A 20,834-nucleotide genomic window follows, 5' to 3' on the forward strand; every position below is an offset into this window, starting at 1 on the left:
TGTCAACCGCTCTTCTGGTCTCTGACGTAGGCTGTTTCATGAGTGTTTTTGGAAATCGGAAGTGTGTTGGGGCCAGTGCGCTTTCACTATCTAACTCCGAGTTGTTTCAACTTTTATTTGTAGAAATTTAAAAAATACAACTTTGGGGTGCTTAAGAGACTTGTATATTATATCATAGAATCATATATTTCACCTCGCCTCGGGGTAGATGTTTTGTTGCCTATTAGGTGGTAGTGCGTGTTAGGGGGTTGGGGAGTTACAAGGATGTCATGGACTCTGCCCCACATGATATAAATGAAGATGTGCAGTGATAAACGTTGGAATATATAGTGTCAATAAGATGTTGTGAGAACCAATTAAAAATAAACACCCAGGTGTGTATTGTAGGTTGCCTACAATTTTCAACTAAAACCAACTTCACTGTGTTTTTCGAGGAACAATTGTATTGCATACCTAGTAATAGTTTACACCGTCTTCACCAATTAGCTAGCACAGGCCTATTGATTTATGACTAGGAGGTAGCATCTAGAAAATGAAAGTATTCCATGTGGATCCCGTCGTGCAAAGTTCAAACTCCTCCCAGATTCGCTTTCATAGTATAAACTCCAGGCAGGCAGGCCACAGTATATACAGCGCACTATATACATAGTTTTGAAAATGGATCTGAGGAGCTTATGAAAATGCAAACTCGCAAAAGAGATTCATCCTTCCATTTTTTACATGTATTAAATACATTAATACATGAATAACTACATAAATAAATGCAAAAGTTAATGAAGTTAAATGATCACTTTCAAGTGTTGGTCGTACAATAAAACAATATCAGTTACATAAAAAAAAAAAAATCAATGCAGATCTGTTCTAAAATGTTCACCGCAGACCTGCTTCCTGGGATAAAGGTGTTTTTGTGTGCATTAACCGGATATAATAGAAAGGCATTTTTATTCAAATATGGGAATTGCTCATTTTTAATATCATGTAATCAAAGAAACTACAAAATGACATCGCAAAAGTCTACTGGAAGCCATGACAGTAGTACAGTGTAAGCACAGGTAAGTTTTGCAGAGATGGGGTTAATTCTGTCCTGCCAACAATCACAGGTGTGGTCATTCCCCAATTAGGCATTTGAGTTTAGGCATCTGCTATAAAGATACACCTGCTTTCTATCCGTGTTACTAAGCACGCGATTTAAGGTGCACCTTATAGTCAACACGGTTTACTAGATTCCATGTGCATATCATTCCCCTCATTAGTGCTATCTTCCCATACCATTTGAAGACATTGCAATGTATTAGGCAAATTCAGCAGATGCTATTCAACCCAACACCTACAGACGTGCTCAAATTTGTTGGTACCCTTACAGTTCATTGAAATAATGCTTCATTCCTCCTGAAAAGTGATGAAATTAAAAGCTATTTTATCATGTATACTTGCATGCCTTTGGTATGTCATAGAATAAAGCAAAGAAGCTGTGAAAAGAGATGAATTATTGCTTATTCTACAAAGATATTCTAAAATGGCCTGGACACATTTGTTGGTACCTCTTAGAAAAGATAATAAATAATTGGATTATAGTGATATTTCAAACTAATTCGTTTCTTTAATTAGTATCACACATGTCTCCAATCTTGTAATCAGTCATTCAGCCTATTTAAATGGAGAAAAGTAGTCACTGTGCTGTTTGGTATCATTGTGTGCACCACACTGAACATGGACCAGAGAAAGCAAAGGAGAGAGTTGTCTGAGGAGATCAGAAAGAAAATAATAGACAAGCATGGTAAAGGTAAAGGCTACAAGACCATCTCCAAGCAGCTTCATGTTCCTGTGACAACAGTTGCAAATATTATTAAGAAGTTTAAGGTCCAAGGAACTGTAGCCAACCTCCCTGGGCGCGGCCGCAAGAGGAAAATCGACCCCAGATTGAACAGAAGGATAGTGCGAATGGTAGAAAAAGAACCAAGGATAACTGCCAAGGAGATACAAGCTGAACTCTAAGGTGAAGGTCCGTCAGTTTCTGATCGCACCATCCGTCGCTTTTTGAACGAAAGTGTGCTCAAAAAGTTGATAATGAAAATGAAGAACTGGAAAAGTTGATACTTTTCCAGTTCTTCATTTGCAAAGTTTCCAGCAGCACTTTACTTGCTGCAGTGGTTTAGTTCCACACTTTTCAAAGAGCCTGTTTTGAGAAGAAAAATGGCACAAAAGTGACAAGCATGGTTTACCTGTTTGCTAAGCGTTACAAAAAGGTTTGAAACCTGACATTATTTTAGTGCCAATACATGTTTCTTTTTTCTACTGTTTCTACTAAATGTGTTTTCTTGTTGTATATAGATTATCTTAGAGACCAGGCACTTTACCTCCATATTGAGGAGGTTAAACCCATACAGTGGATTGCATAAATATTCACCCCCCTTGGACTTTTCTACATTTTATTGTGTTACAACATGGAATTAAATTGGATTTAATTAGGAGTTTTTGCCACTGATCAACACAAATAAGTCCATAATGTCAAACTGAAAAATAAAATCTACAAATTGTTCTAAATTAATTACAAATATAAAACAGAGAATAATTGATTGCATAAATATTCACCCCCTTTGCTATGACACACCTAAATAAGCTCTGGTGCAACCAATTGTCACTAGAAGTCACATCATTAGTTGAATGGAGTCCACCTGTGTGCAATTAAGGTGTTTCACATGATTTCAGGTTAAATACACCTGTCTCTTTTTTTTTGTTTTATTTTTCAGTTGCAATCCACTGTATTTGAAAGGAGAAGGAACCAAGTTACTTTTTCAATGTAATACTTAAATTGCTTAGTGGCACTTATCTTTCTATATATCAATAGCACTTTATTTGTAGTTTCTATGATCATATTTTGGCATTACTCCTTCAAACAGGTAATAGATAACTTACTGTGCGTGAATAGCATTACAAAAAGATTTGAAACCTGGTGTTTTTTTTGTGCTAATCCATCAGTTCATTTGTTTCTCTGCAGGCTTGAAAATAGAAATACTTGGCGACTCATGATCTGTTGATTAACATTGAATGTGTTTTTTTCCCTGCTTATTCAATATTCAAAGGACATGTAACTTTGCAAAAATAAATATGCTGTTAAATGTTATCGAACCAAATCTATCTCTTTCTTGATTCCCTGCAGGAACTCTGTTTTAATTTCAAGTGTTTGATATTGAATGTTTTACGATATGCTTTATTTTAGAGGTAAATCAATGTCTAATAATTACTTGTGTAGGAATGGCAGTATTATGTAGTACTGGTAATTAAATTTTACAAGTAGTATGCACTCAGTTATTTCAAGGCAATGAGTTTGCATGGTTTGATCAAGTTATTATGACAAATGATGGAGTGAGTAGAACTTTAAATGGTGAAGTGAGTAGAACTGAAGAAAGTGGAGTCTTTTTACTCGACAGAGGCTAGTTAATGGAGCTTATGGTTTTGAGTTATCATTACTAACAGAGTGAGTCAGAAGCTAGTTAACAGAACTTGTGTTTTTTAGTAGACTTTACTTTAATGAGTAAGTGTGGTGTAATCAGAATAGGAAAGTTATTCAAACTTATCATCTGAAGTAATATTACCTTGAGCCTACTGAGTTCCGTCACTTGATTGTTTCAAGGCAATGAGTTTGCATGATTTTTTCAAGTAAAGGCAACTAATTAGATTTTACAGTGTAGAGCAAGTCACTTAACCTCCTTGTGCTCCGTCTTCGGGTGAGATGTAATTGTAAGTGAGTCTGCAGCTGATGCATAGTTCACACACCCTAGTCTCTGTAAGTCGCCTTGGATAAAGGCGTCTGCTAAATAAACAAAGTAAAAATAATATTTGGACCCTTATCCGATTTTGTGAAACTTATGCTTGAGCATGTGTACAGATTTTAATGTTACGAAATGTAAAAAAAAAACAAGACAGTTGGTTTAGTGTTCCATTGACTACAAACATATAAAAAAGTCTAAAAATAGTTGCACAGTTAAGCACACTCCCAAAATAATGTCTGTCAAGCTAATGTACTAGCCGTAGACCAGACAAGAAGATTTGCTTGGCTTCTGTGGTATATGGATCCCAGTAAGCATTGCTGTAAAGAACCGTTAACACTAAATCTACTGTTCTTTATAAAAACATTTATGAATGTTAAACCAGAAACATTTTAGATAGATCTTTACAAACAAAAAAGTTTTCTCCCATTGAATGATTAGGCTGCATTGATAATAATGCGTCAAAATGTAATTTCCCAATTCCTTGAACCTGTGTGTTATATCCTTACCTATTGGCAAAACAATAGTGCATTGTCCTCATAGAAACACGCAAACAAAACTTATTAAATCATACTTTATTTTTTTGATCGCATTAAAATAAATAAATACATAAATAAATAAATAAATAAATATCAAACCAAGTAAAACAGGTTTTTCTAAATAACTAAATGACAATACGCATCCTTACAGTCAAGGTTAATAAATAAATAAATAAATAAATAAATAATGCGAGAAAATGTGCACTATAACAAAGAAACAGGCTATGAATTATAACAATTGTGTTAGTACTGATCATCACACAGTAAAAGTGTGATTATTCCATACATTGATTATTTTTGGGAAGGCGCAAGCGAGGTTTCTCATGTTCGATGCTTCTGTTTTCTTAAGGATTCCAAGCTCTGTCAAGCATCATATGTAACTGCTCCAAGTTACGAATAACTTGCATCCTTACGATTTCCCAGGCGCAGACACTGTGGTTCTGGAATAACATATTACACATGATCACATATTACATTAAGAGAATAACGCCATGTATTATAGTTCACATTGCCATTGTGTCACAGTAGCGGCTCATACATTATTCTTTATCACCGTATACTTTTACACATATAAAAACGCTTAACTCTACCTTGTCCTTTAAAACATTTTCCATCTTTTCAAAGTACGTCTTCAGAAGCTCGCTGCGGTCGGCAAAAGAGTGCAGATCCCCAGCGAAAGCTGTTTGACCTTCCATCTAAATCAGGAAAAAAAAGTGAATCAAGGTTGTTCTATGCAGTACAAACCGGCATTTGTGCTTAACTACATATATTCTGTATCGGTAACCTATCGAAAGTGTTACTTACGCATTCCTCAAGCTTGCCTGCCTGACGGAATAGGATATTTTTGAAGTAATGCAGCTTTGAGAGGTCCCAAGACACAGGTGTAAGAGTTTCGTCAAAAAGGTTGAAGACGTGGTTCAGAACGTTATATGCAATCAATACAGTTGTCTCAGTCTGATATATTAAAAAACAAAAACAAACAAACAAAAAAAAAAAACATTAAATTAACTGCACAGGCTAATTATTATTATTATTATTATTATTATTATTATTATTATTATTATTATTATTATTATTATTATTATTGATGATAATAAACTAGAGTGTTTACTTGTTCTATATATAAAGTAAATAAAATGACTTAGACCTACCGATGAATCTTCTGAATTATAGGCGTTCTGAGGAAACTGCAGGTTTATCTGTTCGGTAAGACATTTCAGCGGTAATTTGCCACCCTGTAAACAACATTAACAGCATTAAAATAATATATGTCATCGATATATATATATTACATATGTGGACAATATGTAAAAAAGAGACTTTACCATGTCTTTCAGAAACCCAGTACTTAGTTCATTCTTATGTCTGAAATGAAAATCCATCCATTTGCATTCCAGAGAAAGAATTTGAGGGACAAAAGTCAGAACGAGACAAAACGTCCAGAAATGCTGCTGTGCCATTGTGAAACGAGTTTAAATCGGCCCTATAATAAAATCAAAATACTCGTTAGTTCAAAATAGTTTATAAAAGCAGTCATAGCATACACATAGTTTTACACGTTTACCCAATAGACATACCTTAACTGATGTGGTTGATGCAAAGAAAACGTCCACCGAAATATGCTGCTTGCACCCATTCTGTCAGCCTTTATAAAGGAAAGGTTAAGGTTAATTTAATAACCGAAAGAATCGTTTTCATCAGTTGAAAACGTGAGCGATCACGAGTTTTGCTTTTAATAGATTTTTCTTCTAGGGAAAATCTAACCGTTGTTTTTCTCGCTTCTGCTTTATGTGGTATACTCGCACTGAGGAATACGCTTTCTAGAATACTTATACAAGACATAATAATGATTTTATTTTTATTACTTTACTGTTTTTTTATTAGTTCATTTCTGTATTTTCACACTCATAGAACGCCAAAGTACACGTTAAAACATCTGTACAATTACAGAAAATGCAGCAGTGTAACAGTAATCCATAATCTATTATTATTATTATTATTATTATTATTATTATTATTATTATTATTATTATTATTATTATTATTATTATTATTGTAGTAGTAGTAATTTTCAGAAAGTGTCAGTGATTTTACAGAATTTAAAAAATAACTGGCAGATGTGTAAACATTTAACAAAAAAACAAACAAACAAACAACAACAACTGTCTATTATAATCGTGCTTGCTGTCTCTTCAGGTGGTGCGCAATTTCAGGAGCAGCAGTTCCGAGGTCCACTGTATAAACGGAGTTATTATTATTATTATGTATGGAGTTATGTAATTTTAAATCAGATACGCAGAGCATAACACTTTTGACACTTTGTTGTATTCTCAGTATATTATGTGTGGATTAAAAACACGTCAACGAGGTGGATCAATACATAACTATTATTATTTAGGGAGATATAGGCTACTGTGGAATATATGGCCATTAGCACAAATGAGTATAATACTTATGAAGCAGTGCTTCTAGATTTAATTTTGTGTGTGAGGTGAGAGCTCGTTTTAATGTGCCAGAAGGGATACTTTGGTTTTATACTTATCCCAATATTGTTAATGATGATAGATGCTTACTTAGTGGATTGTACATGTCCCTGCGAGGATGCTTTTGCTAATGACATCTTAATGATAGCCGGTTGTAACCGTGGGATTACTCTTTCTATTAGGCCTATGAAGCTACTTCTTGCCGTTCAGGTACTCTGGGTAGGCTACCGCGCAGGTGTTATTTTGTGATTTCTTGTATCCTGTGAAAGTTCAGCACAACAGACAGCCGTTATTCCGTTTTAACCAATAATTCCCCTTTCAAGAAGAAAACCCGAAATACCAGAGAACTCACTGCTGAAAGTCCTAATGAACAAACAGAAACCCCTTTTCCCGTTCACTTGCGATTTCACGAAACTTTTGTTTTGTAACTAAAAGTGAGAGTAATTTATTTCTATAAAATTAGAATTGTGTGTGACTCTGGTTAACTTATTGAGGGATAGTATTTTGCAACAAATTATAAGTGCCCTTATGTTTTTTTTTGTTGTTTTTTTTTTTAATATTGTCGTAATTTAAATGTTCTTTTTATACTGGTTTGGAGAAAGGATTAGCAACGTCGATTAAAATTGCTTTCAAAATAGATTTCAGTATCTCTGCACGTTTTAATTCTCTTCGTTCTACAAGCATATTTGCGGCGGGTAGGGGAGACCGGGGTTGGTTGTCACACGGGTTGGTTGTCTCAGTGCTCATAACTATGACACTAGATGGTGCAGGCAGGTGACACTAACGCTGAAATGTGTGTTCTATTGTCTGGAACTCAACCATCTTGTAATTTGAGGTCAATTCCATCTAACATAAAGGTTAGCACAAATTTCATTTTTTTCATACCCAAAGTAAAAATGTATATCTTGTTATTTATGTTATAACTCTTAGTAGTATTGGAGTTTGTTTGAACTGATGGCCATGCTAATAGAACCAGATACTGGCTATCTTTTGGTGTAAAAACAAAACCAGTAGGTTCTCCCAGTAGTACTGAGAGAATTAAATTGTCATGTGAAGTCGGGTTGGGGCAGGTTGCCACATAGTTTTTGGGGTTGGTTGTCACATGTAAATCCTATAGGAAGAAGTCTTATATTTTTTCTTTCTACTTTTTTACACCAACATGTGTAAAAAAGTCCTGGGACACTATCACCCTTCGTGTAAATGTGCTTTATTTTGCTCTTATCTGCCCCCTATTTTACTGCATTTAATCCTGTACTTCAGAATACAGTAATCTGCCAAGTGTTTAACCTGTAGTACTTTGTATTTAATCATATCCTGATGTAACTATCACTATTTAATCATATCCTGATGTCACTATCACTATTATCTGCTGTATTATTGAATTGTGGTTTGTCACACTTGTACTTTGCTTGAACAAAAGTTATAGTATTTCTTGCTCTTATTGTAACACTTGAAATGTATTTGCTTACGATTGTAAGTCGCCCTGGATAAGGGCGTCTGCTAAGAAATAAATAAATAAATAAATAAATAAATAAATAAATAAATAATAATAATAATAATAATAATAATAATAATAATAATAATAATAATAATAATAACATGTGGGATATTTCACCATATAATGCTTATTTAAGTTATATAATGTTTGTCCTCCGGTTCTGCAGAGGCTGTGGTATCATTTTGTAGCATGGGTCAACATTTCAAATATATAGGTCTATAGTAAAAATACAACTTTTTCTGTCATTGTACACAGTATAAACTTTATGTTATTTAAAAAAAAAAGAAAAAGAAAAGTTACATTACTGTCTACTGTAAAACCAAGAACCTACTTTTTTTGACAAACAACCCCAGTATGGGCAGGTTGTCACAGGTGACCGGCGCATTTTCAACCGTCTAAATATCATATTTGGAATAAAGTTATTCTTCAATATAACGAGGAATAGAACCTCGCAGTATGTCACCAGATTGAGGAAAATAATAGAGGTAAAAAGAGTGACAACCAAACCCAGTCTCCCCCTATAAGAGCCTCCCCAAAATAAATTGCCCAAACCTTCGCAAGAAATTGTTCTGACCTACACAAAAGATATGTGTGAGAGAAGATCTTTTTTTCTTCCCACAAGCACGCAAAACAGGTCCAACAAACATATTTCTCGTTTTTCTACTGCGCAACCGCCAGACCGCTAGCGTGGCTGGGATATCAAAATCAACACTGTAGTAGAGATGCTGGATTTAGCTGCATTTCAATGTCATTGGAGGAGACAATGTCTGGCTAGTTTAACGTACTTTTTTCCCGCCGATCTGAGCCCCCCATACCGCTGCAGGAGGCAGCCGACGAAAACTGAATCCTTTTCGCTCATTCCCTTGTCTGGAACATCCTCTTCACAAGTTCTGCATTTATTCGAATTGCTGTTATCTATACAAACAGCTTGATCCGAATCTGATATTGTCGTAGCATAACCTACTGTCTGTTTTCACGCACCCCCGTTTTGTGAGAATTTGATAACTGTGACGCTACTGTCAGAACATACTTACTTCGACTGTTCGAACAAATGCCACTTTTCAGAACACTGTTTGTGGTGCCAGATTATGAATGTTTCTGAAGTTTTTTCTTTAGATTTATCCAGTCCTTCACTCCATTTTCAGTGAAAGCGGCATCTTTTGAACTTCTGAAAAAGTGTCTGCAAGGAAAGCAGAAAACCGCATCTGCCTGCATACTGTACTCTAAATAGGATAACGTATTTTAATATTCTGATGAAAATTAATGGTTTTGCTTACCAAAGACAGTTTTTGGATACACAGGTAAACAAGGCTGTGACAGTCCCGTTGCAGTATCACCAAGGTCCAAAATACAGGATTTAGTTGCATTTCAATGTCATTCGAGGAGACAATGCTTGGCTGGTTTAAAGTCCATTCTTCCCGCCAATCTGAGCCTCATATAGATATTCAAAAGTTTAAGGTAAGAGTGCAGTCATTTTTTTTTGCAAATATACCTTATGAAATACGTTGAATGCCCATTGATTATAAATACCATAGTAAGTGCATGTTTAGAAGCTTAATAGTCAGTGTTAATAAGTGATTTAAATTGGTGTGAAGTGATGGAAATGGTGTTTGAAATTGGTGTAGGTACTGTAGGACTGCAGAACAGGTTAACGGATTTAAAGGTTTTAAAAAACAGTGCAGCTTGTTATCCTGACTGTTTTTCTAATTTGCTTAAATAAGCATAACATGTTTTAAAGTACAAGCTAGTGCTATGTTAAACTTCATTTATTTGGCCGTCTTATGTTGGAAAACAAAAACAATGTCAAATATATATGTAGCATCCCTGAGTGGTTTCGAGGTCTGTTTTGTGCTATAAATTATTATACAAGTTCTCAAAACGACGCAGGAGAATGAATACGGTTTACAGCTTTTATTTGAGTTCGTCAGTCCGACTATTTTTCAAACTCAACACAATGAATGAAACTTAGTATTCAGACTCACTAGTAACAGAGAAATAAAAGAACAAATCCAAGCACCGGTAACTGATATTGTTTTATTGTACGACCAACAATTGAAAGTAATCATTTAACTTCATTAACTTATGCATTTATATGTGTAGTTGTTCATATAACGCAGACTAGGTGAAGGAGATGAGTCAGAAAGAAAGATGGTCTACTCGGGCTTCTGAGATCATCGCCACCTGCTGGAGTGGATGGCAACTCAGCAATAATAAAACAGTTCCCTACTTTTTCGAAGGGAGCGTATTGTTACCTTAAATAACCCAGGCTAATATAATATAATCACCGTTTTGATACCTAATAAACCTCAGACAAGCTAACACTTTTTTGTAGACGTTATTAATGCTGCTTTTCTCTGTTAGCATGGAGTGCCACCATGATGAGAGAGAAAAAACGTGCTGAAAGGCAGCTTTTATAAGACAAGCACAGGCTCATAACACCTGCTTTATTATTATTATTGTTACAGATTAGTTAAATTACATATGAGGGACACAGAGACGGTAAAGCTTCTATATCTTTATCTTGCATTACTCCAGTTGTTTCCTATTTCGTATCTGCCAGCTGGGTCTATTAGATTTGGTTGATACGCGGAGCTTGCGAAAGAAACGGAGCTTGCGAAACTGATAGTATTGCTTTGGTCCATAACCATTAAAATGTGTCTCTGTGTGTGTTTTTAATGTAAATTAAGAAAACTGCTATAATGACAATTCTTTTTTATATGAAGGCTATAGATAAAAAAAGTAATTGTGTGGTGTATTGACCAGTCCCCTTTCTTCTTCCTCTCTTCTGAAAATGCTTTTTATAAAACTGGTCTCAGCTCACAACACCAGCTTTCCATCCGTGTTACTAAGCACGCGATTTAAGGTGCACCTTATAGTCAACACGGTTTACTAGATTCCATGTGCATATCATTCCCCTCATTAGTGCTATCTTCCTATTCAATTTGAAGACATTGCAATGTATTAGGCATATTCAGCAGATGCTATTCAACCCAGCACCTAATTTTTAATGCATGTGTGACCTTCTAATTGAACATACATCGTCTCTGAAAAGTAAACCAACTAAAGCAAACCATAACAGCTATTCATGAGCAGGATGTAGCTACTCAGATCAATCTTCATATTTTAACAATAATAAAAATGACAAAAAAGATTTAAGCATCATGACTAAAACAATACATTTTTTTACATTTTATTTGAATAAATACATATCAATAAATAACATACAAAATGCTTAGACAATTACAACCATTAAATAAAAAACATATAAATATATAAATAAATGTTTATAAATAGATAAATTAAGGAATCAACACCTACATAATAACACTTGTTCATAAATGGTGCCGTAACTTCAATACATCATATATTTTAACAATAAATAAATATGAACACGTAAACATTAAATCCAATTAATTTAAATAAAAAAAGTTAAATAAATAATTCAATAAATAAATACTTTTTTATATATATTTACAGAAATATCCATAATGGATAACACTTTATAAATCTCTCCCAAAACAAAAAGGAAATATTAAACGTTGGAATTATCCATCATGTGTGTTCTAATATGAGCAGTGAATCGATCCATCCTTTCCAAATGGTCTTGAACTTGTATTCTGATAACCTCCCAGGCACGAGCAGAGTAATTCTAAAACCAAAAGAAAGAGTTATTTCAGTTAGTTCAGTCAACAAATTGGGACCGATGTCCTTATTTTTCAGTAGTTATTATGGATTGATGGACTCCCTCTCCCAGAAGCCTTTGGAACTGCCTTGGGTCACATGATTGCAAGGCTCTCCCATGATTGCAACACAGAAATCACAGTAACAAGCATTATAAACATGTTAAAAACACCAAAGAAAGGGAATATTGGGCATTCTTAAGAATGAATGTGCACAATTTGCATAAAATTAAAAAAGGGAAAGACATTTTATCTTTTCATATTCTGGAGCTACAATGGCAATAGCAACAGAAATTACCATACCTTGTTTTCCAAAAAATGTTCTAACTTTTTAAAATATGATTCCAATGTCTTGATTTCAGAAGATCGTCTGTTGTCGGAGTATTTCATCTCCTGCATCTGTGTAAAAAATAAAATAAAAAATCAATCAATCAATATACCTGTACATAAAGGCTTTACCGCAGTGTGTTTGTTCTAAAAAGGGTTTGGTATCTATTTATAGACAAAAATACACCTAATGTAGTTCTATATAGGTCTCACATGTGCATTTTTAAAAGAATCACATTTTAAAGCAAACATGTATTTTCATTTACATTTTGTTCAGGTACATACTACAGTAGGTTATGGCAAACTTCCAGGTTGCTTGCATTACCCATGAATTTGTGGTTAAAACATGTAACTGACTGCAGAACGGGTCAGTCATTAAGAGAAGCAGCTAATTGGTTAAGATAGAAGGCATTGGACGTCTGGAGTCAATTTAACTCTCTGCAGGTTAAATTAACTAGAATGTGCAAGACTACATGAATGTAAGGCAGGCAAACCAAGCTTTCATTAAATTAACATTGTCATTTTTTAAAAATTGAAATACACTTTTGCTCTGCATGCCTTTAAAAACTGCACATACAATAACTATATAGTGAATGAATGTGCACAACAGGTAAGATTTATTGAATTATTTGCTTCATGAAAAAGGATTGATTAATAATGAAAAACGTACACAAGACTTGAGTTCTTTAGTCTGTCGGTAGAGGTTGTTCCTGAAGATATCCAGGGCAGTCCTGTTCCATGTTGTCACCGAGTCTTGATTTAAATTGAAAATCTTGCTGATGTTAAGAAATGCTTCATAAACCTCAAACACATTGTCTCCCAACTGTAAACAAATACATGAACGAATCAGTTACAGCATTCTGTAAAGCTTAAACTCTTGAAGTTCAGTTGAAGAATAAAAATAGGAAAATAGGAAAAGGAAAACATAAAAATGTTATAACTAGAAAATAGTATGCAAATAAATTCTAGAAATCTTGCTTGCCATTAATGAAACATGTTTTGGAGGTGCTATTTAACTACAGGTGTAAATGCAGTATAACTATGTTACAGAAACTACATTTATTATAAATGGAACTCCTTTAGTTACAATGTGGCCTAATGTTGCTACCAGTATCTATATATATGAACACACATACCAAAAAAACAAACAAACAAACAAAAAAAACATTTGGAATAACAGTGCAGGAAAACTGTAATTAAATACCAAATGTTATTTAAGTGATGAATAAAAAATATAAAAAAACAGGCAGGTTTACCTTCGTATGTTTGTGCATTTTGTAAGCTTTAGGTGGGATATGCATGTGTGCTCTTTCTTTAACAAACTCCTTGCCCTGAAAGGAAAAGAAAAGAATAGAAAATGTCAAAATCCACCTAATGAAATTACTGCACAAATTATTAAGAAGAAAATCATGTATTATTATTATTATTATTATTATTATTATTATTATTATTATTATTATTATTATTATTATTATTATTATTATTATTATGCATTTATTTGTCCTAAAGAATCAATATTTAACTGAAAAGCTGCATCAATAGATTCTGAAACATTGCTCAAGCCATACTCCCTTCATGAACACGTGTAATAGGCCCTACCCGAGAATACATACATCCACCTTTCCTATTAGGTTTAATACTTTTAAACATCGCTCGTTCAATGTATACTAATGTTCTAAGTACAGTTTAAGATTATCTTACCATGTGTTTCAGCAGGTTCATGGTTTCTTTGCTGGTGAGTTTGTAAAGGTCGTCCTTGATCCATTTGCATCCTAGCGATGAGCAGCAGCCGCATAATAGCGACAGTACAAAGCAGAATGCGAACATATTTCGGCCCATTGTGAGTCTTGTAACTTGTATTCAAAGTTTGCGGTATAAAATTGTGAGCGGTAAGCTGTTCTACTCTCGTGTCTCGAAGGATTTCCAGGCGGTGTGCTGAGTGCCATGCTGTACAGGTGAGTATATATACACCTGGCGAAGCAGGTAAGTCGGAAAGCGAAAACTGTAAGGAGTTTCCCCACAGCCGGGTATTCCTCTGCACATAGTTTGGTTTGCTATTTTCAAACGAAGACATTAGAAAGTGTTGAAAGTGCAGCTACCTTATATTCTATTAAAACATAATATATATTTTTTTCAAATGTATTCTCTATGGATCTAAGTTTGCTTTCACTTTAGCCTGCACTTTCTGTTAAAGCTAAGACGGACTTTTATCGTGCTTTCCTGCGTTGCCATTTGCTTTAATTAGCTGAAATCAAAAGCCCTTTTTGTATAATTTATACAGGTTTCCCATTAATACTGAACAGTAACATGTCGTTCTTTCTTTCTTTCTTTTTCTTTCTTTCTTTCTTTCTTTCTTTGGCAACAGTTGTTGAGCTCGTTAACACCGCCATGTCAAAATAAAGTACACAAACCACACGCATACATACAAACAAATAACAACAGCAAAGTAACGTCAAATAATACGCGTTGAAATCCACTGACAAACGCAGCATCGGCACAGCTAAAAAAATGGATACAACGCGTTATGAAACCCCCTCGCGCTTATTCTTTCATTTCGTCCTACGTCAAATAAAATTGAAATCACTTATAACGTAAAGGAAAAAAAATAAAACAAAAAATAAATAACTCCGATAAAGCCTTGAAAGAAATTCCGCAATGCTCCAGTGATTTAAAAAAGCAACATGAAAACGGAAGATGAGTTGCTACATGTACTCCTGTCAACCGCTCTTCTGGTCTCTGACGTAGGCTGTTTCATGAGTGTTTTTGGAAATCGGAAGTGTGTTGGAGCCAGTGCGCTTTCACTATCTAACTCCGAGTTGTTTCAACTTTTATTTGTAGAAATTTAAAAAATACAACTTTGGGGTACATAAGAGACTTGTATATTATATCATAGAATCATATATTTCACCTCGCCTCGGGGTAGATGTTTTGTTGCCTATTAGATGGTAGTGCGTGTTAGGGGGTTGGGGAGTTACAAGGATGTCATGGACTCTGCCCCACATGATATAAATGAAGATGTGCAGTGATAAACGTTGGAATATATAGTGTCAATAAGATGTTGTGAGAACCAATTAAAAATAAACACCCAGGTGTGTATTGTGGGTTGCCTACAATTTTCAACTAAAACCAACTTCACTGTGTTTTTCGAGGAACAATTGTATTGCATACCTAGTAATAGTTTACACCGTCTTCACCAATTAGCTAGCACAGGCCTATTGATTTATGACTAGGAGGTAGCATCTAGAAAATGAAAGTATTCCATGTGGATCCCGTCGTGCAAAGTTCAAACTCCTCCCAGATTCGCTTTCATAGTATAAACTCCAGGCAAGCAGGCCACAGTATATACAGCGCACTATATACGTCGTTTTGAAAATGGATCTGAGGAGCTTATGGAAATGTGAACTCGCAAAAGAGATTCATACTTCCATTTTTTACATGTATGAAAAACATTAATACAAGAATAACTACATAAATAAATGCAAAAGTTAATGAAGTTAAATGATCACTTTCAAGTGTTGGTCGTACAATAAAACAATATCAGTTACATAAAAAAAAAAATCAATGCAGATCTGTTCTAAAATGTTCACCCCAGACCTGCTTCCTGGGATAAAGGTGTTTTTGTGTGCATTAACCGGATATAATAGAAAGGCATTTTTATTCAAATATGGGAATTGTTCATTTTTAATATCATGTAATCAAAGAAACTACAAAATGACATCGCAAAAGTCTACTGGAAGCCATAACAGTAGTACAGTGTATGCACAGGTAAGTTTTGCAGAGATGGGGTTAATTCTGTCCTGACAACAATCACAGGTGTGGTCATTCCCCAATTAGGCATTTGAGTTTAGGCATCTGCTACAAAGATACACCTGCTTTCCATCCGTGTTACTAAGCACGCGATTTAAGGTGCACCTTATAGTCAACACGGTTTACTAGATTCCATGTGCATATCATTCCCCTCATTAGTGCTATCTTCCCATATCATTTGAAGACATTGCAATGTATTAGGCATATTCAGCAGATGCTATTCAACCCAACACCTACAGACGTGCTCAAATTTGTTGGTACCCTTACAGCTCATTGAAATAATGCTTCATTCCTCCTGAAAAGTGATGAAATTAAAAGCTATTTTATCATGTATACTTGCATGCCTTTGGTATGTCATAGAATAAAGCAAAGAAGCTGTGAAAAGAGATGAATTATTGCTTATTCATCAAAGATATTCTAAAATGGCCTGGACAGATTTATTGGTACCCCTTAGAAAAGATAATAAATAATTGGATTATAGTGATATTTCAAACTAATTAGTTTCTTTAATTAGTATCACACATGTCTCCAATCTTGTAATCAGTCATTCAGCCTATTTAAATGGAGAAAAGTAGTCACTGTGCTGTTTGTTATCATTGTGTGCACCACACTGAACATGGACCAGAGAAAGGAAAGGAGATATATGTCTGAGGAGAACAGAAAGAAAATAATAGACAAGCATGGTAAAGGTAAAGGCTACAAGATCATCTCCAAGCAGCTTCATATTCCTGTGACAACAGTTGCAAATATTATTAAGAAGTTTAAGGTCCATGGAACTGTAGCCAATCTCCCTGGGCGCGGCCGCAAGAGGAAAATCGACCCCAGATTGAACAGAAGGATAGTGTGAATGGTAGAAAAAGATCCAAGGATAACTGCCAAAGAGATACAAGCTGAACTCCAAGGTGAAGGTCCGTCAGTTTCTGATCGCACCATCCGTCGGTTTTTGAGCGAAAGTGTGCTCAAAAAGTTGATAATGAAAATGAAGAACTGGAAAAGTTGATACTTTTCCAGTTCTTCATTTGCAAAGTTTCCAGCAGCACTTTACTTGCTGCAGTGGTTTAGTTCCACACTTTTCAAAGAGCCTGTTTTGAGAAGAAAAATGGCACGAAAGTGACAAGCATGGTTAACCTGTTCGCTAAGCGTTACAAAAAGGTTTGAAACCTGACATTATTTTAGTGCCAATACATGTTTCTTTTTTCTACTGTTTCTACTAAATGTGTTTTCTTGTTGTATATAGATTATCTTAGAGACCAGGCACTTTACCTCCATATTGAGGAGGTTAAACACATACAGTGGATTGCATAAATATTCACCCCCCTTGGACTTTTCTACATTTTATTGTGTTACAACATGGAATTAAATTGGATTTAATTAGGAGTTTTTGCCATCGATCAACACAAATAAGTCCATAATGTCAAACTGAAAAATAAAATCTACAAATTGTTCTAAATTAATTACAAATATAAAACGGAAAATAATTGATTGCATAAATATTCACCCCCTTTGCTATGACACACCTAAATAAGCTCTGGTGCAACCAATTGTCACTAGAAGTCACATCATTAGTTGAATGGAGTCCACCTGTGTGCAATTAAGGTGTTTCACATGATTTCAGGTTAAATACACCTGTCTCTTTTTTTGTTTTATTTTTCAGTTGTAATCCACTGTATTTGAAAGGAGAAGGAACCAAGTTACTTTTTCAATGTAATACTTAAATTGCTTAGTGGCACTTATCTTTCTATATATCAATAGCACTTTATTTGTAGTTTCTATGATCATATTTTGGCATTACTCCTTCAAACAGGTAATAGATAACTTACTGTGCGTGAATAGCATTACAAAAAGATTTGAAACCTGGTGTTTTTTTTGTGCTAATCCATCAGTTCATTTGTTTCTCTGCAGGCTTGAAAATAGAAATACTTGGCGACTCATGATCTGTTGATTAACATTGAATGTGTTTTTTTCCCTGCTTATTCAATATTCAAAGGACATGTAACTTTGCAAAATAAATATGTTGTTAAATGTTATCGAACCAAATCTATCTCTTTCTTGATTCCCTGTAGGAACTCTGTTTTAATTTCAAGTGTTTGATATTGAATGTTTTACGATATGCTTTATTTTAGAGGTAAATCAATGTCTAATAATTACTTGTGTAGGAATGGCAGTATTATGTAGTACTGGTAATTAAATTTTACAAGTAGTATGCACTCAGTTATTTCAAGGCAATGAGTTTGCATGGTTTGATCAAGTTATTATGACAAATGATGGAGTGAGTAGAACTTAAAATGGTGAAGTGAGTAGAACTGAAGAAAGTGGAGTCTTTTTACTCAACAGAGGCTAGTTAATGGAGCTTATGGTTTTGAGTCATAATTACTAACAGAGTGAGTCAGACGCTAGTTAACAGAACTTGTGTTTTTTAGTAGACTTTACTTTAATGAGTAAGTGTGGTGTAATCAGAATAGGAAAGTTATTCAAACTTATCATCTGAAGTAATATTACCTTGAGCCTACTGAGTTCCTTCACTTGATTGTTTCAAGGCAATGAGTTTGCATGATTTTTTCAAGTAAAGGCAACTAATTAGATTTTACAGTGTAGAGCAAGTCACTTAACCTTATTGTGCTCCGTCCTTCAGGTGAGATGTAATTGTAAGTGAGTCTGCAGCTGATGCATAGTTCACACACCCTAGTCTCTGTAAGTCGCCTTGGATAAAGGCGTCTGCTAAATAAACAAAGTAAAAATAATATTTGGACCCTTATCCGATTTTGTGAAACTTATGCTTGAGCATGTGTACAGATTTTAATGTTATGAAATGTAAAAAAACCACGACAGTTGGTTTAGTGTTCCATTGACTACAAACATATAAAAGAAAGTCTAAAAATAGTTGCACAGTTAAGCACACTCCCAAAATAATGTCTGTCAAGCTAATGTACTAGCCATAGACCAGACAAGAAGATTTGCTTGGCTTCTGTGGTATATGGATCCCAGTAAGCATTGCTGTAAAGAACCGTTAACACTAAATCTACTGTTCTTTATAAAAACATTTATGAATGTTAAACCAGAAACATTTTAGATAGATCTTTACAAACAAAAAAGTTTTCTCCCATTGAATGATTAGGCTGCATTGATAATAATGCGTCAAAATGTAATTTCCCAATTCCTTGAACCTGTGTGTTATATCCTTATTGGCAAAACAATAGTGCATTGTCCTCATAGAAACACGCAAACAAAACTTATTAAATCATACTTTATTTTTTTGATCGCATTAAAATAAATAAATACATAAATAAATAAATAAATAAATAAATAAATAAATAAATAAATAAATAAATAAATAAATAAATAAATATCAAACCAAGTAAAACAGGTTGTTCTAAATAACTAAATGACAATACGTATCCTGACAGTCAAGGTTAATAAATAAATAAATAAATAAATAAATAATGCGAGAAAATGTCCACTATAACAAAGAAACAGGCTATGAATTATAACAATTGTGTTAGTACTGATCATCACACAGTAAAAGTGTGATTATTCCATACATTGATTATTTTTGGGAAGGCGCAAGCGAGGTTTCTCATGTTCGATGCTTCTGTTTTCTTAAGGATTCCCAGCTCTGTCAAGCATCATATGTAACTGCTCCAAGTTACGAATAACTTGCATCCTTACGATTTCCCAGGCGCAGACACTGTGGTTCTGGAATAACATATTACACATGATCACATATTACATTACGTGAATAACGCCATGTATTATAGTTCACATTGCCATTGTGTCACAGTAGCGGCTCATACGTTATTCTTTATCACCGTATACTTTTACACATATAAAAACGCTTAACTCTACCTTGTCCTTTAAAACATTTTCCATCTTTTCAAAGTACGTCTTCAGAAGCTCGCTGCGGTCGGCAAAAGAGTGCAGATCCCCAGCGAAAGCTGTTTGACCTTCCATCTAAATCAGGAAAAAAAAAAAGTGAATCAAGGTTGTTCTATGCAGTACAAACCGGCATTTGTGCTTAACTACATATATTCTGTATCGGTAACCTATCGAAAGTGTTACTTACGCATTCCTCAAGCTTGCCTGTCTGACGGAATAGGATATTTTTGAAGTAATGCAGCTTTGAGAGGTCCCAAGACACAGGTGTAAGAGTTTCGTCAAAAAGGTTGAAGACGTGGTTCAGAACGTTATATGCAATCAATACAGTTGTCTCAGTCTGATATATTAAAAAACAAAAACAAACAAACAAAAAAAAACCAAACATTAAATTAACAGCACATGCTAATTATTATTATTATTATTATTATTATTATTATTATTATTATTATTATTATTATTATTATTATTATTATTATTATTATTGATGATAATAAACTAGAGTGTTTACTTGTTCTATATATAAAGTAAATAAAATTACTTAGACCTACCGATGAATCTTCTGAATTATAGGCGTTCTGAGGAAACTGCAGGTTTATCTGTTCGGTAAGACATTTCAGCGGTAATTTGCCACCCTGTAAACAACATTAACAGCATTAAAATAATATATGTAATCGATATATATATATTACATATGTGGACAATATGTAAAAAAGAGACTTTACCATGTCTTTCAGAAACCCAGTACTTAGTTCATTCTTATGTCTGAAATGAAAATCCATCCATTTGCATTCCAGAGAAAGAACTTGAGGGACAAAAGTCAAAACGAGACAAAACGTCCAGAAATGCTGCTGTGCCAT

The 20,834-nt window shown here is 34.3% G+C and overlaps 3 protein-coding genes across 3 annotated transcripts; all 3 read right to left on the reverse strand.

The window, feature by feature from the left end:
• Window positions 1–4,653: 4,653 nt before the first annotated feature.
• Window positions 4,654–5,769, reverse strand: LOC117434485 (interferon alpha-1-like). The gene is made up of 5 exons (XM_034057049.3): window positions 5,635–5,769; window positions 5,461–5,544; window positions 5,114–5,263; window positions 4,900–5,004; window positions 4,654–4,749 (listed from the first exon to the last, which is right to left on the reverse strand). Exons 1-5 carry the CDS (start codon window positions 5,767–5,769, stop codon window positions 4,654–4,656), a joined length of 570 nt encoding a protein of 189 aa, XP_033912940.3.
• A 6,053-nt stretch (window positions 5,770–11,822) lies between these two features.
• Window positions 11,823–14,136, reverse strand: LOC117434834 (interferon a3-like). Its single transcript, XM_034906796.2, has 5 exons — window positions 13,999–14,136; window positions 13,554–13,628; window positions 12,968–13,120; window positions 12,274–12,369; window positions 11,823–11,939 (listed from the first exon to the last, which is right to left on the reverse strand). The coding sequence occupies exons 1-5, from the start codon at window positions 14,134–14,136 to the stop codon at window positions 11,823–11,825; spliced, it is 579 nt and encodes a 192-aa protein (XP_034762687.2).
• A 5,565-nt stretch (window positions 14,137–19,701) lies between these two features.
• On the reverse strand, window positions 19,702–20,834 carry LOC117964166 (interferon alpha-1-like). The gene is made up of 5 exons (XM_034906745.2): window positions 20,700–20,834; window positions 20,526–20,609; window positions 20,165–20,314; window positions 19,948–20,052; window positions 19,702–19,797 (listed from the first exon to the last, which is right to left on the reverse strand). The coding sequence occupies exons 1-5, from the start codon at window positions 20,832–20,834 to the stop codon at window positions 19,702–19,704; spliced, it is 570 nt and encodes a 189-aa protein (XP_034762636.2).

Source organism: Acipenser ruthenus, chromosome 28, assembly GCF_902713425.1.
Source record: "Acipenser ruthenus chromosome 28, fAciRut3.2 maternal haplotype, whole genome shotgun sequence".
In the NCBI taxonomy this organism is placed as follows: Eukaryota; Metazoa; Chordata; class Actinopteri; order Acipenseriformes; family Acipenseridae; genus Acipenser; species Acipenser ruthenus.

Excerpts from the sequence above, each read along its gene's own strand:
- LOC117434485 (XM_034057049.3), bottom strand. The coding sequence starts at position 5,769 with ATGGCACAGCAGCATTTCTGGACGTTTTGTCTCGTTCTGACTTTTGTC. Across the intron at positions 5,264-5,460 it reads ATAATTCAGAAGATTCATCG|ACTGAGACAACTGTATTGAT; the intron begins GTAGGTCTAAGT and ends TTAATATATCAG. Across the intron at positions 4,750-4,899 it reads AAAATGTTTTAAAGGACAAG|AACCACAGTGTCTGCGCCTG; the intron begins GTAGAGTTAAGC and ends ATGTTATTCCAG.
- LOC117434834 (XM_034906796.2), bottom strand. The coding sequence starts at position 14,136 with ATGGGCCGAAATATGTTCGCATTCTGCTTTGTACTGTCGCTATTATGC. Across the intron at positions 13,629-13,998 it reads TGAACCTGCTGAAACACATG|GGCAAGGAGTTTGTTAAAGA; the intron begins GTAAGATAATCT and ends TTTTCCTTTCAG. Across the intron at positions 13,121-13,553 it reads AAATGCACAAACATACGAAG|TTGGGAGACAATGTGTTTGA; the intron begins GTAAACCTGCCT and ends ATTTGTTTACAG.
- LOC117964166 (XM_034906745.2), bottom strand. The coding sequence starts at position 20,834 with ATGGCACAGCAGCATTTCTGGACGTTTTGTCTCGTTTTGACTTTTGTC. Across the intron at positions 20,315-20,525 it reads ATAATTCAGAAGATTCATCG|ACTGAGACAACTGTATTGAT; the intron begins GTAGGTCTAAGT and ends TTAATATATCAG. Across the intron at positions 19,798-19,947 it reads AAAATGTTTTAAAGGACAAG|AACCACAGTGTCTGCGCCTG; the intron begins GTAGAGTTAAGC and ends ATGTTATTCCAG.